The sequence below is a fragment of the Acartia tonsa genome, chromosome 12 (genome assembly GCF_053477335.1).
Source record: "Acartia tonsa isolate MP-2025a chromosome 12, ASM5347733v1, whole genome shotgun sequence".
Lineage (NCBI taxonomy): Eukaryota > Metazoa > Arthropoda > Copepoda > Calanoida > Acartiidae > Acartia > Acartia tonsa.
This window is the reverse complement of record NC_137271.1, coordinates 32,711,139-32,737,551: the sequence shown is the minus strand read 5'-3', so window position 1 is coordinate 32,737,551 and position 26,413 is coordinate 32,711,139. Positions and strand designations below refer to the sequence as shown.

Here is a 26,413-nt window from a genome sequence, read left to right as displayed (position 1 = left end):
TTTCATCGCATAACTGCAAATAATTAGTAATTATGGGGAGAGTATTATTTATCAATAAATATAATTTTGTATAAGTAATGCAGCTATCCTGTCTGTTTGTGAGTTTTATTAGAAATAATCAATTTTTAAACTTTTTATTTTAGGATTGTGACGAGGCTGAGATATCCTTATTGTGTTTGGAGGGTATCAGATGCGCTATCAGGATTGCTTGTATTTTCCATCTAGAGCTAGAAAGAAATGCTTTTGTTCAGGAAAGAAAATATTCAAATCTTGTTAAAAACTATACTTCCAACTGATTAAATGAAAGTTGGTCATAGTAATCTTAGATGTAATGCCTTCCAAAAAATACTTTTACCCAGAGAAAAAATGAAAGAAAGATAATTATTTTATACTTTTTTTGGTGTTAAAGATTTAAATCAATTTTTTGTATGAAAAAACACTTGGTAATGAAAATGTATTTTGAGATAGCCTTGTACAATCAAATTATTGATTTTATAAGAAAGTGCTAGGGTTAGAGATTCGACTTCTTAAAGTTTATAAAGAACCAATGAGAATTTTTCTGTATCAAAAATGAATGTTTTTTGTTACCAGGCCCTGGCAAGGTTTACACTGTTAACAGCAAACTCATCAGTAACAGAAATGAAGAGCAAGAATATTGACACTATCAAGACGTTGATTTCTGTCGCTCATACGGATGGAAATTATTTAGGTTAGTTTTGTTGTAAAGTAGTATTTGATTGAGCGTTTCCCCCTCAAAGTAAAAAAACATAACTGAACGAACATGTCAAAGAACACTGAAGTTAAACGTATCTTTCAAACCAATAATATCACAAAAATAACTAGATATGATTATGCATAGTATCTTTCTACTATTACCACAAGCCGCGATATTTGAAATTTGGTTGTCGTTAGCCATTACTTTTCCAACTTTTTGTTAAAATTTTGAGAAAATAGACCTACCAAGGATTACTCATGCCAAGTTTAATAAAGAAATTCGGATTCTAAGTACCATCAAACTGATTACAAGATGGTTTTATTAAAATCTTTCCTTATATTTTGTTTAGAAACATCTTGGCTAGATATCCTCAAGTGTATCTCTCAATTAGAGCTAGCACAGATGATTAGAACAGATAATATAATTATATTTTGTTTAGGAACATCCTGGCTAGATATCCTCAAGTGTATCTCTCAATTAGAGCTAGCACAGATGATTGGAACAGATAATATAATTATATTTTGTTTAGGAACATCCTGGCTAGATATCCTCAAGTGTATCTCTCAATTAGAGCTAGCACAGATGATTGGAACAGATAATATAATTATATTTTGTTTAGGAACATCCTGGCTAGATATCCTCAAGTGTATCTCCCAATTAGAGCTAGCACATATGATTGGAACAGATAATATAATTATATTTTGTTTAGGAACATCCTGGCTAGATATCCTCAAGTGTATATCTCAACTAGAGTTGGCACAGATGATTGGAACAGGCACAAACAAAACTACAAATTTTTAAAATCAGTCGCTTTCATGTCAAATAAGCTTAAATTAGAGCTCTTAAGACATCAAATCAGAAATTTAAATATTTCAGGAGCCTAACATTAAGAGCATATTCTCTAATAAATGCCTTTACAAAGTTAGTAATGTGAAAACTTTTTCAATAATAGAATCTGTTTTCAAGCGGGGTGTGTTTATTTTCACTTGCACTAAAAATGATGATAGCTGTGAAAAAAAGGAGATAAGCACAAATATTTTTGCTATGAATCAAAAGACATCATTTTAGGTCTAAAACTAGGCAAAAAAATATTTTTAACAATGAAGAGAAAAGATATAACAGTACATGAACAAAAATAAAAATGAGCTTAGCTACTTGTACTAATATTTATAGTTTTTAAATGTGAACAGGAGTGAAAAATCAATACCTGACGGCCAAATCACCCCTGGCCTCCAGCGGTGACCAGTCCGCCTTCAATTTCAGGTAAAAATTGAGGGAATGAATGAATTGTAGTATAATTTCATTGCTATCCATCCAGCTTATATTTGTTATCAATTATAAGCTTAAAATATCGTGGACTCATTATGCTCAAAATTGTTTAGCTACTGAAATATGTTGAAAAATATATTTTTTATGATTGTTAAAATAATTTTGTTAGGTATAAACTTTGTTTTATATTTGCATGTTCGAACTTGGCAAAACGTTTGACTAAAGAAAAAATTGTCTAAAATGTTGGAAGTCGTGAGAGAAAGGCTTGTCTTTCAAATTGTCCACAGAAACGTAAATAAAAGTTAAAGGCCTAAGGTCTGGACTAATAGAAGTAAATTAAACCTTTTTTTTCATTACGGATCTATGAAATTTGAATAAAAAACTAAAAATATTCTAGATAAATTCGACCATTTGAGTTATTTTTTTTTTAAATATTTTAGTTCATTGGGAGATGTATTGTTGACACCTTTGCACAGCACAGGTCATAGTGACAGTCAGGTAAATCATTTTACGCCGTGAAAGAATTGTCTGATCTTTGTGAAACTCGGTTATTTTCTGGCAAATTATGTAGCAAAGAGAATCAACGATTTTTAAGGGCTGATGTTAATATTTTTTGGTCAAACTAAGCGTAGCTACTCTACATTTCAGTTACAAAGACAATGGTCTGTATATTGTACTAGTCCCCAAAGTTTTATGATAACGCTTTCTTATTCGTTACCTTAACAACTTTTGATTGGTTGGTGTATTAAGTTGAGTTTTCAAACGTTTCTACCACTAATTATAATCTACAGACGGGGTGTAATTTTGTGTATCATCATTGGTCATGTCCATTGTCTTATCCCTTTATATCCTGTCAGCTGATACTCTAGATTTATTATTTTAGTTACAAGCCTACAAAGAGAACCTGAACGAGGCGTGTTCCCAGAGTGTTGTTGTCGCCGTGGACAGAATTTTCACCGGCTCCACTCTTCTCAATGGAGATGCTATTGTTGACTTTGTCCGTGCTCTGTGTCAGGTATTTGTAATAGCGTCGCTGCTCTTATCATGTTTTGCTCATATCCGTCATACCTCGTTTTTTGTATTGTATAAAAAAAATTTTATATGAAAGACGTCTACTTGTTTTTGGTATAGAATATCTCAATAGGGTAGAGGCCGGTAAAAAAGACTTTACTTTAAGGGTAATTTATCTCCCCCCCCCCCTCACAGAATAATAATTACCAGAGCTGGGTCTTTAAATCAGTTAGTGGTGCGCCAAATCGGAGCGATCCAGATCGACGCAGAATAATAATTACCCCCCCCCCAAAAAAAAAATACTTAGACATCCTTACTTTATAATTGTTCATATAATTAATTTTTTAGAATGTTGTCTTCGCCCCAACGAATTTCATCATTCTTGTTATATTTAGGTATCTACAGAGGAGCTAGCCGTCCAACCGCAGCCCAGAATGTTTAGCCTGACAAAACTTGTCGAGATTTCCTACTATAACATGGGCAGAATTAGGCTCCAGTGGTCCAGAATTTGGCAAGTTTTAGGTAAGATATGATAGTTCAAGAAATTGGCATTAAGCTTCTAGGTTAAGAAAAGGGTTTTTATATTTTTATACCGTAGAGTACTTAGGTAGGTATTGAGTTTTAATGCTAAGTGGAAATTGAAAGGTTTTAAGTAAAAAAAGAGAATGTTCCATCTAGAGTACTTTATAAGTTCAGACAAATGTAGTAAGCTGGTATTTTTTTGATAAGAAACGGTATAAGTCCATGAAGTGCATCTATTAAAATTGTTAATTTGTGAAAGTTCAAAATTTGTTATAATGAAATTATTTATTTGGATTTTTAAAATTAAAGCTAATGAAATACAGTATATTTTACAATGATAATAATCAATTTATCTTGCATTTAACTATACCTGACCTCTAATAAATTTCAGGTGACCATATCAACGGAGTGGGCTGTAACCCTGTCCAGGATATTTCATTCTTTGCTGTGGACTCCCTCAGACAACTAGCAACCAAATTCATTGAAAAGGAAACACATTTTATTATATTTGACGATTATAAAGCCTTTAAGATTCTTTCACCAATTACAAAAAAAAGTTATAAATTAAAGTTTCATCTTTATACTAGTTATAGAAACTGACGTCTTTTCAAGGGCGAATTTTTGTAATTTTTGATTATTTCAGTGCAAATAAACATGAATGATTTTAATTTATCAGGCAATTATACGATATTATCTCATTCACTAATTGAGAGACAATACCTTTCAAAATCATACTTTCAGCTGAAATTTTTTTGTTTAGTCAGTTATTGTTGGCCCTTCTGGGGTAAAATATTGTCCTTAATTCATCAAATGATAAAATGATGTTCTATTTTGCAGGGTGAATTGCCCAACTTTCACTTCCAGAAAGATTTTCTGCGGCCGTTTGAGCACATCATGAAGTGTAACAAGTCGGGCAGTGTCAGAGACATGGTTGTTAGGTAAGTTTTAGAAAAGTTTTGCTTCCATCACTTTGTATCTTACTCTGTACCATGTTTTCTTTATTTAATATCTCCAATATTTCTCTTAATTATAATTTTTTATCCCTTAAGATCCCTGCTGTATCTCTAAAGGGAACTATCCACGAACTAAAGCAAGTGATTCTATCTAAGTACCTTCCAGCATTGATCCATAGTATTTTTTTAGTAAGTATACTAGGTTTATGCTTAATATTTGGTTTATCGACTAAAAAGTTAGGTTTCACCATGGTTTTATATGAAAAACTTTGAAATGTAAATCATTTTTTGATGGAATATCATCATATGCTTTGTTGAGTTCAAAGGACAAAATGAAATAACACGACAGAAAATTACAAAAGTACTTTAATTAAACTGTCTACAATATTACAAGTTACCAACCCTTTTCTAAATATACATTTTTAATCAAAATAATATACTTTTGTGTCAAGGCTATTAAACAACAGTTTGAACTCATCAAAACATTCGATGATATTGCACCTAAAAATGCTTAACATTTCAAAGTTTTTTTCATATTAAACCATGGTGAAACCTATTTTTTTAGTCAATAAACCAAATATTAAACATAAACCTAGTATATTCGCTAAAAAAAACACTATGGATCAATGCTGGAAGGTACTTAGAATCACTTGCTCTTGTTCGTGGATAGTCTCCTTTGCCCTTTTTTCGTATAGATCACTTAGGCATGAAGGGATAGAATAATGAACAATAAATTAATCTTAACCTTCAATTATTTTGAACCTACGTTTTTCCAATGGAATATAAAAAAATGGCAATATTCTAATTATTATATCTAGGTGTGTAGCTAATATGGTGCATAGTCAAGCTAATAATATCAAATCTGGATGGACAAATATTTTCACAGTTTTTCACCTAGCCGCGGCGGACCAGGTAATTTTAAATTTTAAATGAAAATTCATGTTTGGAAAAACAAGTTTTTGGAGGGGATAGGGTCATTTTATTCAGAGCATTTAACTAAAATATTTCATGGGTTTGTACAGTTTAAAATTGCTTAAAAACAGTGGCCTTCCAAGAACAATATTGAAAATTTACCATAGGGTAAGGGGGGGGAAGTTTCGGTAAGGGGCTATTCTCGGTAATTTCGACCTACTTTCATTAAATGACCTTTTTCTCCATGTTCCTTTCAATTGACAGAAAAAAAACATAAAAGCAAATTTGTTCCTTTTTAAATTGCCTACAAAAAAGTATAAAATGAATTTTTTGTGAGATGAATATTAAGGGTACTTATTGGGTCTCAAAGTCGGACGAAAAATTTTTTTTTTCCAAAAATTTTTTAGTAGGTGTGTAAAGATCGACCTACACAAAAATTGGTAAGACCTAGAGCTGATCTGAAAAACTTTTTGAACTAGAAATTGCCCGCTTTTTCTAAATCCGTTGAGAGCTTTAAAATCGGGTTAATATTTTTTTCAAAAATGACCAAAGTTGGCGCCGGGGGAAAAATCGGTAATTTCAAAAGAAATTAAAATTCAACTTTTAAGGTCATGTTTTCTTTTGTCAAATCTATTATTCCATATGGACTTTTTAAGAATTAGGCCTAAAAATGAATAGAACAGATAAAAAACAAAAAAAAAATTAATTTTATTTTTTGAATCAAAATTTTGCGAGGAAAAAATCAAAATTTCTGGTCCTTTGAAAAAAAAATATTTTTGACATAGGAGGAATAGTCCGATCTTTATGAATTTTTTTGTGGTTAATCCCAATCACCTATACTAATTATGATTTATTACGCTTGTTTGGTCGTTTGGCCTTTTTTCATCGATTTTTTTAAGGTTAAAATGTAGTCAAGATTTTTTGCAAAGATGACACTTTTGCTTCAAATTCAATTTTTGAGGTCAATTTTTAATCAATTTTCATGTTTTTTGGGCTAAATCTATAGTTCAATGTGAGCTTTTTTAGGATCAGGCCTAAAAAGTAATAAAATACTTTTTTTTCTTATATTAATTTTAAGTTTTTTAAAAAAAAATTTTCGGAAAAAAAATCGAAAATTCGCGTCTTTCAAAAAAATTCATTTTTAACATAGAAGGAATAGTCCGATCATTATGAAACTTTTTGTGGATAATCCCTATAACCTATACTAATTATGATTATTTATGTTCGACTGGCCGTTTGGCCGTTTTTCATCGATTTTTTTTAGGTTGAAAAAAATTACCGATATTTCCCCCGGTGGTGGGGAAATATCGGTAACTTTTTTGCGGTCAATTTCGGCCAACTTCTAAAAGTCCTAGGATAATGTCCTTTTAGGACCTGGTAGTCCTTTCCGTAAGCTTTCTACTGGTCTTGGTTTCATTTGAAAATATTAATATTTACCCCATTTTTTTTCAAAAAAAACGAAAAAAAACCGAAATTTCCCCCCCCTTACCCTATCTTTGTTGATTCTCATGAAATTTTTTGGTTATGTTTTAATAACACTATCATTTATTGCATGGTTTTTTTCTTCTTCATTTATCCATCTAAAGGGACAGGTAGCCTTTTTCAGTGCAAATACAGAATTTTTATAATAAAAAATAACCCTTTCAGGATGAGAATATAGTAGAGCTTAGCTTTCAAACAGTTGGCAAGATTGTTACAGAACTTTACGAGAAACAATTTAGAATTATGATTGATTCTTTTCAGGTAAGCTTTTTTTTATTCCTTAGCGCAGATACTCTATTATTACTAAATAAGAACTTGTTCCTATGTACATTTTCAGGGGGGGGGGGTATTTTTTTCTAGGGGTGATTTACTTTTCGGAGGATGGTGGTACTCTCCTTTAAAAAAGTTATAAACCTTCCTAGGACCTATGAAAAGCTACATTGTAATGGAGAACCATATCACACAGTGGTCTAAGGCCGGACATTTCGCCAAAAATCAACATTGGAATTCCTCATAATTAATAATTCATTTTGAAAATATATACCCTATCTCATATAAAACTGAAGAGTTTTTGTCTTTTCAACTACTGGTTGATGAATTATGGACTTTGAAACATGAAGGTTAATGATTATTTTCACGTCATGAATTTTACCTTTTGAATTTTCACCATCTTTGGAAAAAATATTTTTTTTCAGTGTTACATCGATACAATGAAGTTTCTTCACCTATTTATATTCATAATATTACATGATATATTAGGAAACTGGTGTTTTAGAATTTTATTTTACTTTTTTCATCCATTTTATTATTGTTTTTTAAAAAAAATTATGGCATTTCCTAAATATTTTTGCAAAAAAATTTGGCAATAATTTTCAGTTTTTTATCGTTTTCACCAAATGCCATAGTTTGATGTTTAGTTTAGGTTGTTACGGGGCCCGGTTTATTTCAAATTTTAACTTTATCTTTAGAGGGTAAACTCGAAACTTGCAACAGATGAAAGGAAAAAAAATTAAATTTTTTCTTTTCTCTGTTAATTTTAATTCCAAATGCATTTTAACTTATTTCTTCTTAATAACATAATATCATTAATGTTTAAATTTGTTTGTTTATTATGTACGATATCTAAAACAGATTTTCTAACTATAATTTGATTTTTGTTAAACGAGTAGGTATAATACCAATAAAAATGTCTTGTTGTTACATTTATCAATTCAAGGGCCAATACAATGCCTATACTCTAAAAGTAACGTGCCTAACAAAGCTGCAGCCTTTTTTAACGTCTTTAGTATGATTATGTTTTACACAAAATAAAAAGTAGCAAATGCATTACCCTTTATGCTAGAGCCGCAGGTTCCAGCTAGACTAATGGATATAGAATACGTGGATATTATGACAGGGGAAAAATTGTCGTCAATTTAGCTTGCTAACTTGGAACTCGTTTATTGGTCAGTTCATTTATCAAGTAAGAGAGGGTATAGGCTAGAAGAAGGTGGATTTGGGGGTATCGTTATTTTAGTCCGCTGAGAGTTTCCTAAAACATGGAACTTGTTTATTGGTCAGTTCATTTATCGAGTAGGAGATGGGATGGGGTAAAGGAGGGTTATTGGGGGGTATCGTTATTTTAGTCCGCTGGGAGTTTCCCTTTATTTGACAACATAAAAATCTGGTGTAACATTCAAGTAATAATAAATCCATTGCTAGGCTAAAAACCATCTGGAAATTCATTTTCGTCAAAGACATGACATCTAAGGAACAATGCCTCCGACTTTTCAGTCATCGAATTTAATCATTTTTCATCCTATTAAAGTATTATTGCATAAGTAATCTAAAGGTATAAGACAATGGATGATTAATTGATAATGATATCCATCCCTAAACAAATTATCCCTTTATTATTGGTAAAACAATTTGGACACTTCTAGTTTGGAACCAACCAATCAATTTCAATAAAGAGTACCCAAAGTTTTTGGGCCATCAAACAAGATAACATGTGTATAAAACTTTGGGTACCAGTGTAATTTACGGTCGTATGTCCTATTCCTCGCTGCTATTGCATGCTGTATGAAACTTTCATTTGGAGGCCCAAAAGATTGTCTTCAAGTAACATATCCCTGTGTATTTATTTCGTGATTAGAAGCAACGACTTGGGATACCACTAAAACTACATTTTTTTGATAAATTCCTTTCTAATAAAGTAACTTTTACCTATCCTTGTTTTTTATTACTAATTACATTAAGTATTATTATTAATCTAAGAGAAAATAACTTCGTAAAAAAAGGGTAAAGAAACGTCAATTAGTTGTATCAAATGTATGTTGCAGAAAGATTGGTGATAGGGCATTTACCTTCATATACTCATTTCTAAAGTAATATTTATTAATGCTTCAAGGTTTTAAAATGTTTTTTTTTGCTTTAAACATCGATTAAGGCCCTCTCTACGACCCAAGAAAAAATTATGAATATATAAAATTTTAGCTAAGTTTTAAAGTATTTTCTAGACAAATTGGCTTTTGTTTTCCTTCCATAGATGCACATACTAGTTGTATTGGGTAATAATAAGGCGCATGCTTTTTATTTTGAACGATTCTATCAACTACAAGCTAAGAAAATTGACTTTGAGTAGAGGTAGGTGAAATGTCCACCAAAAGGCCAAAATAGACCACTGTGTATCAGACACGCAGAAATCCAGTTAAAGATATGACTTCTAGAAATAAATGTTATTATCCTTGTATAAATTTAGGATAGTATAAAGTGCCTGTCAGAGTTTGCCTGCAACTCTTTGTTTCCAGATACTAGCATGGAGTCAATAAGATTAATCAGGTGATCTTTAAATATCTTTTATTCATGAACTATTTATTATTTTTGTGATTCATAATTAGAACCCACCTCTGCTACTAAATTCGATTATGACAAAAATGATTATGATTGTATTTTTCCTAGTTGTAGAATTGAAAGCGCCATATCCTTTCCTTCTCTGTTAACAGGAGGATGCAAGACAATTTTAGTTAAAAATCTGCGATTTGGTTGTTGCACCTATTCTGAGTATTGAAATGTTACCAAGAACTTATTTATTGTAGGCGGTGCGCCCAGTTTATTTCCACTCACCAGAGTCTATTTCAAGAACAGATGATGGATGATCAACCAAATAAAATTCCCGACACAGACAGAATTTGGATCAAGGGATGGTTCCCAATCCTATTTGAACTGAGCTGTATTGTTAGCAGGTTAGTGGGGTTAGCATTTTTTTCTGTAAAATCTCTAAAACGGCTCTAATATTGATTAAATAAAATCAAAACCATTAAGACAAACTTCAACTGTAGTGATAGTAACTTAATTAGTCAGTGATGATGTTGTTTTGCCATTTAGCAAAAATAGCATCAGAAAAACCGGCAAAATCTGGGAACGGCTGCTTTTAAGTCTTGAACCAAACAACTTTACTATTGGTCCAATAAATTATGTATTTATTATTTTCTGCTAGATGTAAGCTGGATGTACGTACCCGTGGTCTGACCGTCCTGTTCGATATTGTCAAGAGTTATGGAGATCAATTTGAGGCCCACTGGTGGCAGGATTTATTTCAGGTGATAACAGGTTTTTATAAAAAAGGAAAGGTGTAGATTTTAATGGATATGGAATATAAGTTGATAATTGGAAATTTAATTATGACTGGGGAAAAATTTTCGTTAATTTAGGTTGTTAACATGGACATCATTAATTGGTCAGTTTGTTCATTCAGTAGGAGGAAAGGGGATGGGGGGTGGGTATTGTTATTTTTGTCTAGCTACAAGTTTAACTTTATTAGAGTACATGATTTTCTGGTATAAGATCCAAGTAATAATTATTATATTTGTAGATTTATTGTAGAAAGCAAAATGTTGTTAAAAACAAAATTAAAGATATAAGATTAGATCAATCAACTTCGTAATTTTATGTTTTATACAAAAATATGACAAATATACTATTAAATCAACCTCTGTATTCGAAATTTGGTGTCTTTAACGAATATTGAATTAGAATTTAGTTCGTTGTAAAGTTCGGTTAACTATTTTTATCATACCTTTTAAACGCACATAAAAAGATTAGGTATTTGAAGGGATAATTTTTGTAATACCTTTAACATTATCCAGGTGTTATTCCGTATATTTGACTCGATGAAACTGAAACAAAACAGCGATGAAGATTTACCAGACAGGTTAGCAATTAGTTATTTATCAATGCATTTTCGGAAGTGTCGGTCTGTTTGTCTATCTGTCAGATTCAAATACTTAAACTTTCTCCTAGTTCCTGCTAGTTTTATAATGTCAACATTTGACTAATTTCCTTAATATGTGATAAAATAAAAACTTAAGAAACTGTATTTTCTTTCTTAATATTATAATTACAGAGTGGCAGCTAAATCAGAATGGTTGAACACAACATGTAACTATACTCTGTACTTTCTTAATATATTATAATTACAGAGTGGCAGCTAAAACAGAATAGTTGAACATAACATGTAAACACACCCTGTACACTCTGTACTTTCTAAATATTATAATTACAGGGTGGCAGCTAAAACAGAATGGTTGAACACAACATGTAAACACACCCTGTACACTCTGTACTTTCTTAATATTATAATTACAGGGTGGCAGCTAAAACAGAATGGTTGAACACAACATGTAAACACACCCTGTACACTCTGTAGGGTAAAGCGGGGCGAACTCGGTGTTTTTTTCGGTTTTTTGAACCTGCAAATCGTAAAAATTATTTTTTTTAAATGGGACCAAGACCAGTAGAAAGATCTCGGAAAAGTCGATCAGGTCCTAAAAGGACGTAAACCTAGGACTTTGGGAAGTTTGTCAAAATTGATCTCTAAAACGGCACCGACTTCGCCCCGCCTTGAGGCGAAGTCGGTAGGGCATTTTCAAGCTTCGAAAAATCGATGACGTATTGATTTTATTACAGCATGCCCAAAAGGTAAAAGTTGCTAAATGTAATAAAGAGTATGCACAAAAAATTTTATTAAGATAGGTCAATTTTTTCTACAAAAAAAATAATTTTTCCGAAGTACGCGAAATTTGACTTTTTTTTCGAAATTGATTTTGATAAAAAACATAAAAATACTACTAGAAAAAATAATTTTTTATGACTTTAAAGGCCTGATCCTTAAAATTCAGGCAATTTAGAATAGATTTGGCCAAAAAAAAATTAGTTCTATTAGCAAAATTTCCTAAAAAAATCAAGTTGAAAAAAAAAGAGAAAAGTTTGGCAAAATCTGTGGTCGATTTTCCAGCTTCAAAAAACCTATGACATATTGATTTAATTACAGCATGCCCTAAAGGTTAAAGTTGCTAAATGTAATAAAGAGCATTCACAAAAAAATTATGAAGATCGGACAATGTTTTCTACAAAAAAAAAAAATTTCTAAGTAAAAGAAATTTGACTTTTTTTCTCGAAAAGTTCACTTTTTTATATAAAATTGAAAAAGTTAGTATAAAAAGTGAAAAAACCGACTTCGCCCCGCTTCACTTTTAGTCGATTTAAGAAAAAACTATACAAGCTTTTTTAAAGTTTTAAACGGAAATGGATAGCCTATTAGATTCTTAATAAGTCCCCTGAAGACGTCTAAGCTCTAGCTCTTACCAGTTTTTGTCCAACTTACCGTTTTTCCGACCGAAGCAAAAAAAATCGAAAAAAAAATTTTTGTCGTCCGACTTTAAGACCCAATAAGTACCCTAAAAATTTATCTCACAAAAATTTCATTTTATACTTTTTTGTAGGCAATTTAATAAGGAACAAATTTGATTTTATGTTTTTTTCTGTCAGTCGATTAGAACATGGAGAAACATGTCATTTAATGAAGGTGGTCAAAAAAATACCGACCGAGATCGCCCCGCTTTACCCTACTTTCTTAATATTATAATTACAGGGTGGCAGCTAAAACAGAATGATTGAATACAACATGTAACTATACTCTGTACTTTCTTAATATATTATAATTACAGGGTGGCAGCTAAAACAGAATTTTTGAACACAACATGTAACTATACTCTGTACACTCTGTACTTTCTTAATATATTATAATTACAGGGTGGCAGCTAAAACAGAATTGTTGAACACAACATGTTACTATACTCTGTACACTCTGTACTTTCTTAATGTATATAATTACAGGGTGGCAGCTAAAACAGAATGGTTGAATACAACATGTAACCACGCCCTGTATGCCCTGACAGATGTATTTTCACAATATTTTGCTGTGGTATCTCCACTCCTACTCAACGATTTGTTTGCACAACTTCAGTGGTAAGTTTTTTAATAAATAAACATAGAATTGTATCTATATGAAGTTGCACCAATGATATTTCATTAACTGAGATAGGTTGGCATTAGTAGAAGGTTACACCTCCCTAAGAAAGTTATTAGATGATATTTTTATGGAAGTTGTTAGATTATGAGTGGTGTTAGAGTTAAGTTATTATTCATTAAGAAAAATGCTTTCCTAGAAAAGTTTCTTAAAATAGCATGTCACAATATATTAATATTTATTAAGGTGTGTACAGCAAGACAATGAACAGTTAGCCCGGTCCGGAATTTCATGTCTGGAAAATCTTGTGCTAAGCAACGGAGATAAGTTCAACGCAGACTCATGGGATTCTTTATGTCAGGTGTGTTTGTTTATAATTTTTTTCATGCAAAAGGTAGCGAAGAGACATTAAAGTGTGTATTTGTACGACGTACGTCCATCCATCCTAGTTATCAAAATTAAATCTTAGAGTGAGAAAAGAAATTAAGTGTCAAGCTTTTAACCTCTACGAATTTGTATACATATATTTGGTCTTTTTTGCCTTTAACTATCTTTTATCAATGTAAGTTTTATTAGTATATTTTTTTTTGTTTATGGACCATTTAAATTTATTTTTCATTCCTTCATGGGGTTTCACGTATAGGTATATTAGTTTTAAGGTTTTGTAATTTTCATTTCATGAAAATATCCTTTTTTATTATTTCCTAATTTTTAATTTCTTTTAGTGCCTTCACGACCTGTTCTGTTCTACGACTCCCTCTCAGCTGTTAACATGGTCCCCCGCACCCTCTTCATCCAACACTCCATCCTCTCCACGTCCCCCTTCAGTGGATCCAGCCCTCCTAGGCATCCGCACTTTCTGAAATCAAAAGAGAAATTCCATTTAATATTCTAAACAAGTGATACTTGAAAGTGATTTGTAAAGAAAGTAATATTTATTATATGCGAATGAAATTAATTGTTGACACTTTCAAACATATAATATAGCCGGATTGTTCCTACACTTTCTTCTCATTAGTGCTCATTTGGTGTATCGTATAACATGGAAACTGTTTATAAGCAAAAGTTTGTTAGTTTAAAGAAAGACTTTCACTGAACATTATCCTGATAAAATTAAATGAATATTTCTTTAAGTAAAACTAAATGTATAACAAGAGCTAGACATTGATTCCGTACCTACTAAATTTGATGTTAGAAAGTTTGGTCACTTTGTAGTTGATATGGACAGTGATATTGGGTACCCCCCACCCAGACATCATAGCAACAGAAGCAGCAATGGAAACATGACCCATGACCAGTCCAATAAGAGGAATATATTTCTGTTAATTTGTGTTACTTTGATTTTAGTAAAGCATTTGATTAAATTTGCTTGTATTATATGGCTTTTAAAGGGGTTAGATTTAGTGTTCGATTAAATAGTATATACTTCTGCTATACCATACGCAAGACATAATATTATGAATTAAAAATAAACTAAGAGTGAAATTCTTACAACTGTGTTTTGAACTTTTGATTAAAGGGATTGTTGTTTTATGGGTGTACAATACAAATAGAAAGCTATTAAAAGGTTTGTTATTCTAATTCAAGAAGAAGATTCCCATTAGCTATGTTTTAGATTCTTTTTCAAACCTAGGACAAACTTTTGTAATCGCACATAGAATTAAAAATTAACAGAAAGTTTATAATTGTTAGGCAACTATTTAATGTGTTGTCCGTGAAATGTGTTGTCCAGCTAGAACTGATCCAGTGTATTGATAATATTGTTTTCTATCCAGCTGCTTCTAAAAAGTAAGTTATCCAGTTGTCATTTAGCTGCTTATAAGCAGCACTTTTAAATTATATAAAGACATAAAAATTTTTCTGAATTTGTTGAAAAACTAGGTAGATTATGTTCAGTTTTATAGAAAATATGAAATTGTTACACAATACACATCCTTTGGAAAGCTTTAGGTATCTAGTTTCAAAACAATACATATCTTTCCTGTTCTGTTTATAGTTTACACATAACGTCAAATTAAAAATCCACCAAATTTTCAAAAAAAAATTGAAAATAATGACTTTGTTTTTCAGGGAAGACGCTGCATTTTTATCAGTGGCGCAGAACACAAAAGGTGGTGTGGTCTTAACAGAACACAGTTTTCCACATTTAGTTCAGGATTCAAGGCAGGAGATAAAGGAATAATGAATAGGGCTTAATAGATCCATTAAATGACTATAAAATGATAGTTATTAAAGTTTATGAAGTACTATAAAACTTCATTTCATGAGATAAGTTACTGAGAGTAGTGATCCCTAACATGTTTTTTTGTGTAATCAGTTAATTTTTTGTTAATTATAAAAACTATACAAAACCTTAAACTTGCCATTTTTTAGTAACACCAAAAATTATGCAAGTTTTTTAAAAGTTACCATTTCAGAATGGATTATTCGCATAAATATAACTCAAAATTAACATTTCATAAGCAATATAAAGTAGATGATTTGGCACTGCTCAGATTGTTATTTAGTATACGGTGGCATATATGGCAAGAGTTTGATTTTTGCATGCAGATATTGCCATAGAATAGAAAAGAAATACTTAATTTTATTTCATGGGTCTACCCCAGTCTTACTCATTTATGATTAATCCTTTATTCCATGATTACAGAGGAATCTTCAAGTATCTATCCCTCCATCACTTGTCAACTCTGCTAGACTGTCTAATTCAGGCTCACAGGTAATTGTTTGTCCAGTATGGTTTCCAAACAGGTTAATATCCGCTGGATTAGAACTGGTTCTCAGCTACACTGAAAAAGCATGAAAAGTATCGTTTTCCTTACAGTTTTCCTTAAATATTAAAATAAGAATCATAAGATTAATACCAGTTTTGTTAGCCCGGACCTGTGTATCTTCGGGCCTAACAAAACTGGTGTTAATCCTATAATTTTTCATTTTAAAATCCGCGGAAAGCTGTAAATAGTACGTTTCGATAGACTGTCGCTTGTCTGTCTATTGGGCTATCAGTTAAAGTATTTTTTTTATATATTTATTTTGTATGTTTTCAGGTTTGCTCGCCAATTTAATTCTAACAAGGAGCAGAGAAACTTGCTGTGGAAGTCAAATTTTATTGGTAATGCCAAGCCCAACCTCATGAAACAGGAGACTCAAGCACTCGCCTGTGCTCTCAGACTTATGTTCAGGTAGGATTCATTATTGATTGATTGATTGATTGATAGATTGATTGATAGAATGGTTGATAGAATGATTGATAGATTGATTGATAGAATGATTGATAGATTGATTTATAGACTGATTGATAGATTGGTTGATTGATTGAATGGTTGGTAGAAGATAGATAGATAGATAGAAAGACATATAAGTTTATTGATTGATTGATAGATGGAGCATTTGGTATATGATTAACAGAATGAACTATAAATGAGCTATAAGACTGTTTGGTTTGTTGCATTAAAATCAAAAAGGCAATGATTATTTTTTTTCCAGAGTGTATCTGGAGGACCTGAGGTCTGACAGCTGGCTTGAGGTTGAAAAGAGGTTGATACCCCTTACCCATGAAGTCATCCAGTATTTCTTGACATTAAGGTAAACAATTTTATTGTCTAAATAGTAGTAACATACTTCTTTGTGTAATATAACATTCTAGGGCGTTTTTTTTATTCTCATAACTTTTTATAGCATACCTTTCTAAAAATTTGTAATATTAGTAGCTAGCAAAGTTATTACACAAGTTACTATTGTCCGTTGGTAATTATTGCTAACATGACCTTCATCTAAATGTTTTTATTCTTGATTGTTTACATTTTTCAATTCATAGAAACTGTCATGTTTAATTGATACCATATTTGACAATATTCCATTTAAAATATTCTTTGTCATTGCTGCGCTACTTATTTTAATGATAATCATTTTTGTTTTAGTTCTGAAACACATTCCGAGGCGTGGACAAGTGTTTTGATACTACTCTTTACACAACTATCCAGACTTAATGATGAAAGATTAAAGGGATTAAACAATAGCGAATTAGGAATATAAATGATGTACTCGGCCACTAGGTGTTGCGCGACCACAATCCAGGGGGCTCTGAATTTAAAAAGGTGTATAAGGGGCAGAAAATAGCGTAAAACCATAGAGAAAAAAATAACAGAGAGGAATCGAAGCAACTAGAAGACAAAAATAGGCAGTGGGCCCAGGGGCCTAATTAGCGCTGTTGCCGCGCTAAATTTTATTGCTATTCCACCACTTTTCAAATGGGAGGATTAAAAATTAATATGTAAAGTTTTAATAATTAGTATATAATATTTAAATTAAGAATAAAAAGAAAATTTTGTTAATAAATATAAAAAATACTAAAATACCAACATCTGAAAAAAAAAATTTTTTTACTTTTATTGTCGTTTTAATGTTTTAATTAAAAATGACAAAGAATTTATTTTTATTTTAAAAAATTTGTGCATGAACTATGAATCCTTACATTTCTAAAAAGGGGGAAATTTTTTTCATAATAAACATTCAGCTGATTCTGACCGCCCACGGCTGTTTGCTAAATATCGCTTTTTTTTTATACACATTATTATTTATGATTGACATACATGGGAAGCTTCGTTGAAAAGGAGAACTCAATCGGTTAAGTCGTTAATTGAATTCTTAAGCATTAGTCAAAAAAAATTTTGGCACTTTATGCAATAGGAGGATAAATAAAACACGTGGGGAATATCTTGATTCTTTAAAATGCACTGCACAGTACACAACATATTACTTAAGAAAATCTTTTATACCTAATATTTCAATAGACCTGATACAATATAGGAATAGGAAGAAAGGTAGATTTTTCTCCTAATTTTCTATCCCTGTTGTTCACTAAAAACCTTCAGTCGATGAGGGAAAGGTAGTACATAAATCTTTCTCATAAATTATCCCCCCTAGTATTTTTAACCTAACAAATCTGATTTTATAGTCAACTTTAAAATGCCCATTCTAGGACACCTGCCATAAAACAAAAGTTTAATGTTTGCTATTGGTTGATGAATTACTGCAGGTGTTTGTAGGTCCGGTTTACAACTCCTTGTGTGAATACTGGATGCTTGATCTCAGGTATTTAGGCTTACAAGGTTATAGACCGGCGGTCATTATGTCATTTGTCGCCTCGGTTTATCGGTCAAATATCGATTAATCAGGTCATTAACCGGCGATATGTTTAGTTCATGCATGGACAGACAGCTAACAAAACGGTGAAAAATATTTAAAGTAAATACCTACTCAATTGAAATTAATTTTAACAAGGATGACAACATCCATAAAAGCGAAGCACTGAAACGGTAGGACAAACGGACATTAACACTTGTATAGTGTCTAAATTGAATAATCAGAATATAAAAGTATAAGAGTTGAAGCAAAATTGTAAATAAATTTGTTGAAAAACTGCTTGATACAGGATAATGTTTATGGACATACTTACATTTTTAGGACTTGATTATAGAGTTGCTTCGCTTATAATATTGTTCTTTGTTGTCCCAGGAATCAATATACCAAAAATCAGATCAAACGAATAATTAGATCACATAAAAATTTGTTGTTAAAAAAGTAGAAAAATCAACATGTTTAAAATGGACATACGGACATTCTGGTAATGATTATAGAGTTGCTATGCTTTCTAAATCGTACCTAACTACTACAGGAATCATCATGAAAAGTTTGAAATTGATAGGACAATTCTAACATGCCTAAATTAACGAATAAAAGCTATCTATCTCGGACGGACGGACCTACCCTAATTATAGAAAAGCTTCGCTTTTAAAAAGTACTTTAACTGCTTCATAAAGATTTTTATATTTTTTCAGGAAGGTAGGTTTCATTGGACAGTTAATTTATAAACAGTGTTATCTTTTTTTAACCAATAATTTAAATCTACAGAAGAAGTAATTTTGTTCGTCATAGTGGATTTATCATCCATTGTCTTACTCTTAACCCTTAAGATACCTGGTTTATGGGCATGGAAGCGTTAATTTTAGATAGTAAAGAGATTACCTAGATAAGAGAAGAAATATTGGAGTGGGGACAAAACCGCGACAGGGACAAAACCGCGACAGTGACAAAACCGCGACATTGCAAAAAAAATCCTAATGCTAGAAGGTCATGGCCGCAGAGCTCGGCCCCCTGGCCTGCCTAGCCGCGGGCGCTTGGCCCCCTTGCCTATAACCTAACCTAACCTATATGTTTGAATGTTTAATGTACATTAACTTATTGATAGTTTAGAATTTCGTGGATTTTACAAAAAGTGGTTGGTAGATTTTTTTCAAATTTTTTTTACAATATTTAGGTTAGGTTAGGTTATGGGCAAGGGGGCCGAGCGCTGCGGCCATGTATTTCTACAAAAAAATCCTACATAGTTATATTTTTGTTATTGTCGCGGTTTTGTCACTGTCGCGGTTTTGTCCCTGTCGCGGTTTTGTCTCCTTTCCGAAATATTGATGAGAAAAAAGATCTCTATTGATTTTAGTGTGTTGTAAAACTTGTATTTATCCATAAAACTATATTTATGAAATGATAATATTTTATTATATTTCAGACCTGAGGTGTGTGCCGTCCTACGCAATTTGTTCCTACGCATTGGCTCTGTCTACAACGTACAGACGGACTGTAGTGGTAGCGCAGCTACGCAGCAGGGCCTCAAACTTGTCAATGGTGACGTACATCACATACATGGACAACAGAGCTAACCTTGTATTTGAATGATACATTAGGGGACCCATGGAGTTTGTCATGTTGAAATAAAATAAAAATTCACTGGTTCCCTAATGAATATTAATAGTCTATTGTTACATAGAAGTTTATAGTATTTTTAAAGATAACTGCTAAAATTAATGTTAAAAAAGCTTGTCAAGTAGAAAATAATTTTTTTTCGGGACCAATATAGGTACATTTTTTTACGAAGACAGTTCTTATTGCAATATTTTAAAAAGAATATGGGATCTTATTATAAATTTTGATTATTCGATTGCATTCCAAAAAAATTACAATGTTAATGATAACATTTATAGTGTTAAAAAAGTCAGTTTTTTTGTTTTAATGTTCAAATTTTATTATTATTTAGTATAATATGTATTTAATTTATTGTAACATATTAAAAATTTTACAGTTTTAATTTAGATTATTTTATGTTATTCATTTTTGTCGATTTTTATAGCATTTAAAGTCATATTATTGAAATAGTTTGTTTTTGGGAATATTATGTATAATAAGCCACTCTTTTAGTAGGGTATTTCCGTCCGATCTACAGTTACTCAATTTTCTTTGTTTTTGGCAAATTTTTAAACGGGATATTTACAATATTTCATATTTTGTAAATTATTAACCATTTTTGCCTATCCTTTACTAAACTCAGGTGGATTCTTTTTTTTTAAAAAAAAGGCTCGCTACTCGCTGGTGAGGTAAAATTATATTTGTAAAAAAAATCTTCCAAAATCGCGTAAAAAATCTACAAAAATTAAAGAAAATCATAAAAGGGTTATAAACATAAGATTTTGGCTAATTATTGTAGAATTTTAATGTGAATTTAGAGGATTTTTTACAATAACAATTTTGCCTCACCAGTGAGTTTTTTTTTAAGAATCCACCTCTGTTCTTTGAATTAAAGTTTAATAATGCTGCGCTACTCAAATGAACATAATTCCTTGTTTTGCAATGATTAATTAATATTTAATTGTGATTTTTTTCCAGTGTCGACATGATAGAGTTATGTAATTCTTTGAATCGGAAATACGAAAAGGTTTTTTTCTCGCATACTTGAAAAATACCTTTGGCGAAACGGCTGGACGCTTAGTGTTAGTTTTGGACATATTTAGAACCGACGAAACATGGCCTAAAATAAACAGCTCAAACTTCAAAATATAGAGAGAGCGCAAGTATAGAGAAAATGCGCGTAAAATCTAACGTTTATTTAGCCCGTTATCACCGTTAGGGATAAGACAATGGACTTACTTACACCCTAAATTCAGAAAAACAATTAAAACTTCTAAAAGAATAAAATTATTGGTGTACAAATTTTGATATTGCTAGTTTGTACAACTCAATTAAGAACATGTATATAAAAACTTTTTTTAGGACTGTATATCTTGTTCCTGGCTATATCAATTTGTTAACATACTGGTTTATTGGTGCCAGAAAATTAGCTGTACGGCCAACCGTTTTGCCGAAGGCATCAATTAAGTCCCCGAAAAAATATCTTTCGTATTTCCAAGTTGTTCCGATTATTTTTATTTAAATGATATTTAGTATTATGGATAGAAGTAACTTAATAAATAATAAAGAAATGATATGATAGATAATATGAAAACTTATTAAATGTTTAGTGTAGTGAAGCAGTTATGAATGTTATGATTGATCTTAGTCTGTCACAGATATTTTCATTTAGTTAACTTCAAATGTTACAAAATGCAAAAGACGTTGAAAAAGTATTTAATAAAGATAATACCTAGTTAAACAAGGATGACAGCATTCTTAATTTCGAATCTCGAAAATAAGACCTATAAACGCATTGCTGAACAGAATAGAATATTATTTCGAAATTTTAGCGTTTGTTTAGGGTTGATCCCGCAATTAATAGCGGAACTGAACAAAAAAAATCAACGAACTACCATTAAATGACAACAGACTTATATAGATGTCAATATACTACAATTATCCAATGATCAAGATGTGCAGATGGAATTTTAGGTGTTAATTATATATAGGAATTGCTTCGCTCAAGATTATACTTTTTTGTTACAGGAATCGCCTGGAAAGAAAAGTAGCTGTGGGTTGATTCTTAGTATTGTCCATAACGGGAAAACTAACACGGCTTAAATGTGAAAAACCTAATTATCTTTGAATTTAATACATAGTTACTATCTGCTTGTTTTTCTTATCATGTTTACACATCTAGGTTTTATAATCATAGGACTAGTTCATCAATACTTAGAAAATAATAGTTAAAATCATCTTTTTTAAAGTCCTACTTTTTTATACCTGGCGATAAAGGAAACTATAACCTAGTAAATGTTGTAGGAATTGTATTGCTTTCATTAAATCGATAATATGTCAGCCATAACCACAAACCAGGTCATGGCTAAGATACAGTGTGTTTTTTTTATGAGAACTTTTTTGAAAGCAATTTTACCCCACTTATAGTTATCAGAATTTAATGATTAATAGCTTATTTTCTTCGTTTTTTAATGCAATGATTAGAACACCAAAACAATATTTCAGTTTTGATTTAAAAAGTACAGTAAAATGTAAAATTCAAAACTTAGGTGTCAACATCTAAAAATGGTTTTAGCGCATTTTTCTTATGCCTAAATCTTCTACCCTTTGCAAGAAAAAAATTGGATTTTCTGTAGTCGACTTTGGGGGGCCAGTACTCCCTCCCTGGTTAAGATATGACCTTCAAACTTTGATATGTTTTAGTACATGTCCCTAATAGTATCTGTAGACATTTTTAGCCCTATATCTCAATTTTGAAGCGTTTAGCAGCCATTCTTGCAAAAAGTAGAATATTTTAGCATAAGAAAAATGCGCTAAAACCATTTTTAGATGTTGACACCTAAGTTTTGAATTTTAGATTTTACTGTACTTTTTAAATAAAAACTAAAATATTTTTTTGGTGTTCTATTAATTGCATTAAAAAACGAAGAAAATAAGCCATTAATCATTAAATTCTGATAACTATAAGTGGGGTAAAATTGCTTTCAAAAAAGTTCTCATAAAAAAAACACACTGTATTATCAATTTTAAGCCAAATCCTATTAAATTTCCTGGGTTAGCCTAGTAGTTGAGGTATCCTTTAGCCATATATATATAGTTGTAAGACTAAAGAAACCCTAACTTATATGCTAGCCCAAGAAATCTGCCCAATATCATTACATATTTATTTTGATATAATAACTGCATAATTAGCTTATCAATTATTTATCTAACGAACCTCGCTTGATTAAAATCCTCATTGTATAAGAATAATTAAATATTTTTGATAAAATATGAAGAAATATGTTTTAAGAAGCGAAGCTATTCAATAACTCGGTGTTAGTCTGCACGTCCAAAGAGTCTTTCAAATTTTTGCTTAGTTATTATGAAAATACAAGTTTAAAGTCAAAATGTGATGTTGATTATGAAAAACAAAATTACCCATTACATTATAATTATTTGTCGAAAAGTTTGGACTTTGCTAACTTGTACAACCCGATAAAGATTTTAATAAGTAGCCAAATTTTTTAATATGTTAATTTACTGTTATTCTAACATTTTTACCATATTGTTGCTGTGCTATTTATGGAAGTAATTGTTCTTGTTAAAAGCGAACCTTTTTTATAATTAGGGTCGGTCCGTACGTCCGTCACAGAGAGTTAGCTCTTTTCGTTAATTTAAACAGGTTAGAATTGTCCTATCGATTCCAAACTCTGCATGATGATTCCTGTAGTAGTTAGGTAAAATTTAGAAAGCGTAGCAACTCTATAATCAATACCAGAATGTCCGTACGTCCATTTGAAACATGCCGATTTTTAACTTTTTTGACAACAAATTTATGTTAAAATTATCCGATTAATCTGATTTTTTGAAAACTGATTCCTATTACAACAAGGTACAATGATATAAGCAAAGCATCTCAATAAACAAGTCCCAAAAATGTAAGTATGTCCTTAAACAGTATTTATGCAGTTTTGCAACAAATTTACTTACAATATTGTTTGTACTGATGCATTAATATTCTGCTAATTCAGTTCTGACAATCTACAAGTGTTAATGTTCGTTTGTCCTTCCATTTCAGAGCTTCGCTTTTATGAATGTTGTCATCCTTGTTTATGCATAATTCATTCACGTGTATGTTTCATAGAGTAATTCTGAGTAGCGTTGCTCCAAGGGAGGGAAGGGACATTGGGCCCTTAATTATACTGGTACCCAAAGTTTTGAAAACTTGTTTTCTTATGTGTTACTTCAAAACTATATGGATGTTTTGAGAGATTTAAAGGCAATGAGAAAAAATTGAAATTGAAAATATTTTTATTTTATTTTGTTTAATAATGGCAAAAAAATCGTAGCTCAATTTTATCCTAATCAAAGAGCAAAAATTCAACGTCCAAAAGTACCTTGTGTACATTCTATCTGACTTATTATTCCATGGCAAAAAAGAACTATTTTTGTATATTTTTATTAAAAACGATATTTTATGTTTAAAATACTAAGAAAAACATAAGGAAATTCGTGTTAAATTATAGTAAAAATAATGCAATAAATATATAAAAATCGTTGCTGTACACTATTGTTTACAAACAAAGAACTGGTTTTGAGTATGTACAACGCCTATATAAGCCAAGGAATACAACAATAGAATGGTAGTCTGAACCAGTAGTCAAAGAGAGAGCTACTAAAGATTAAGTCCTTTCGAGTCCAAGAAGGCCAGCTACCAAGAACAAACCTATCCAGAGTGGTAAGTCCCATTCTAAATTGATTTATTATTTTTATTACTCAAATCCATAGAGTAATTAGATTGGATTAAACTAAAGTAAACTTATTGACCTATGCTTTAGTAATTGGATACTACACTTATTTTTTATCAGAATTACTAATTGATAGAAGATTTCCCTAGAGATTAAAAGTGTAAAAGTTTCTGAATGTATTGATTTATCATAGCTTCAAATAGTAGGATCAGTTGTCCCAATAGAAGTTATAATAAATTAATTTGTATATTTTTAGTACACTAATCTTCATTACTTGATTGATTGATTGATTGTACATTGCTGTAAACCCCAGCAAATTACTAATTTATTTATTGATTGATTGATTTATTAATTATTCTAAATCTTTAATACCCTAGCTACAAATTGGAATAATTAAAACTAGCCTATTCTACATATAATTTATTATTTATTGTATGTTTTTAGGTTGGATATGTCAAATAAACTCTTTGACATATTCAATCTATGCTATTAATTCTAGCTGTTTAGGTTCATTTAGCTAATAAATTCATAGCCTAGCCTAACCTGGAATGAAAAAACCTGCCTGCTTGAGCTTGGAAGACTCAATGTCCGGTAATGATTTATATATTTAACTCTTCCTAACTACTTGATTTATTCAAATCTTTTTGATACTTTTGGAAAGAAATAACTGTTTATTAGTATTCAGTTCTTAATTGTTATTTTTATGCCATGTAAGACCTTTTATCTGAATGGATAATTGTAATAATTTAGAATATTTGTTATTTATTGTTTTCAAACTGTAAGCCATTTGCTGAAAGGATGATTTCAATGAATACAATAGAATCTAGTAAATTTGTTAATTTAATCCTTTTTATTGAAATATATGAGTTTCTTATTATTTAACATTTTATTGAATTTCTAATATTTCAGTAAAACTTCTGTTATGCAACATGAGACTCAAGCTCCTAAATCCTGGTTATTCTTAAATATTTGTTAATGTGTGATTATTTTTATATTTGTAAATATGCACTTGTTGAAATACAAGCTTTAATGTAACCCCAATTGTTCTTTAATGCAAGAGAAAATTATAGAAATTTAAATGAATAAATTGTAACAAAAATCAATGAACAACCAAGCAAAACTCTCAAAACAATGGACCTGCGTTAAATATTCCAGCAGTGTCCAAACTTTTTTACCAATAAATAATATTTTTTTAGTGACCATTCTAAACAAAATTAAACATATGAATTATTCTAAAAATACAAATTTAATATATTAAGTATGATAATCAATTATTATTAAACATGATGATGTTTATACAAAATTTTAAAATTATACCCACAGATTAAGCACATAGGCTGAATTCGTTCTCTAGTTGTCGAGTACATTAAGCTGTGTCATAATCGAGGATGTTGATAAGTGTTCTTATTTCCGTGTTACTTTTACAATACAGGGCCTTGATATTAATGTAAAAATATTAATAGCCTAAAACCATACAAAGGCAAAAAAATTTTATCTCAAGGGCGCACGGTTAGACCCTCAGATGTCAAAACTTTATTTTAGTGTTTGGCCAAAATGACTTAGCAATTGTATCTGTAAGTACGTCTAATAACACCCTTTGCTATTTTTAAAATCCTAGAAAATTTTTTTTGCAAGAAAATTGCATAAATTCGCAACCTTTTTTAGAACCACTACATAACTCGAGTTTTAAAACTTTTTATATAAAATCCTTTTTACAAAAAATATCAATAATTACTTAAAATTAAACCTAAAAGAAAAAAAATCTCATTACACGTGTTAATTTGCATGTTTT

The 26,413-nt window shown here is 30.7% G+C and overlaps 1 protein-coding gene and 1 long non-coding RNA gene across 3 annotated transcripts in view; both read left to right on the top strand.

The window, feature by feature from the left end:
• Sec71 (ADP ribosylation factor guanine nucleotide exchange factor Sec71) overlaps positions 1–21,486 on the top strand; it is a 50,248-nt gene extending 28,762 nt beyond the window's left edge. Inside the window, exons 26-53 of the mRNA XM_080178429.1 lie at positions 144–252; positions 593–709; positions 1,425–1,490; positions 1,906–1,978; positions 2,425–2,482; positions 2,868–2,999; positions 3,391–3,517; positions 3,909–4,007; positions 4,356–4,455; positions 5,289–5,382; positions 7,030–7,125; positions 9,605–9,684; positions 9,942–10,088; positions 10,343–10,445; positions 10,992–11,056; positions 13,021–13,152; positions 13,400–13,514; positions 13,879–14,008; positions 14,309–14,463; positions 14,847–14,941; positions 15,224–15,316; positions 15,801–15,869; positions 16,198–16,332; positions 16,637–16,735; positions 17,071–17,156; positions 18,190–18,244; positions 19,719–20,534; positions 20,787–21,486. Of these exons, the coding sequence (XP_080034555.1) occupies positions 144–252; positions 593–709; positions 1,425–1,490; positions 1,906–1,978; positions 2,425–2,482; positions 2,868–2,999; positions 3,391–3,517; positions 3,909–4,007; positions 4,356–4,455; positions 5,289–5,382; positions 7,030–7,125; positions 9,605–9,684; positions 9,942–10,088; positions 10,343–10,445; positions 10,992–11,056; positions 13,021–13,152; positions 13,400–13,514; positions 13,879–14,008; positions 14,309–14,463; positions 14,847–14,941; positions 15,224–15,316; positions 15,801–15,869; positions 16,198–16,332; positions 16,637–16,735; positions 17,071–17,156; positions 18,190–18,244; positions 19,719–19,869 (2,781 nt within the window). The 3' untranslated portion in view covers positions 19,870–20,534; positions 20,787–21,486. The remainder of the gene's footprint in view (positions 1–143; positions 253–592; positions 710–1,424; positions 1,491–1,905; positions 1,979–2,424; positions 2,483–2,867; positions 3,000–3,390; positions 3,518–3,908; positions 4,008–4,355; positions 4,456–5,288; positions 5,383–7,029; positions 7,126–9,604; positions 9,685–9,941; positions 10,089–10,342; positions 10,446–10,991; positions 11,057–13,020; positions 13,153–13,399; positions 13,515–13,878; positions 14,009–14,308; positions 14,464–14,846; positions 14,942–15,223; positions 15,317–15,800; positions 15,870–16,197; positions 16,333–16,636; positions 16,736–17,070; positions 17,157–18,189; positions 18,245–19,718; positions 20,535–20,786) is intronic.
• A 3,028-nt stretch (positions 21,487–24,514) lies between these two features.
• LOC145333048 (uncharacterized) lies at positions 24,515–25,657 on the top strand. Of its 2 annotated transcripts, none has more exons than XR_013884426.1 (3): positions 24,515–24,611; positions 25,129–25,212; positions 25,531–25,657. It is a non-coding gene; the product is annotated as an uncharacterized LOC145333048 (long non-coding RNA). The 2 variants fall into 2 exon arrangements; XR_013884427.1 differs by having other exon boundaries at positions 24,516–24,611; positions 25,121–25,212.
• The last annotated feature ends 756 nt before the right edge of the window (positions 25,658–26,413 follow it).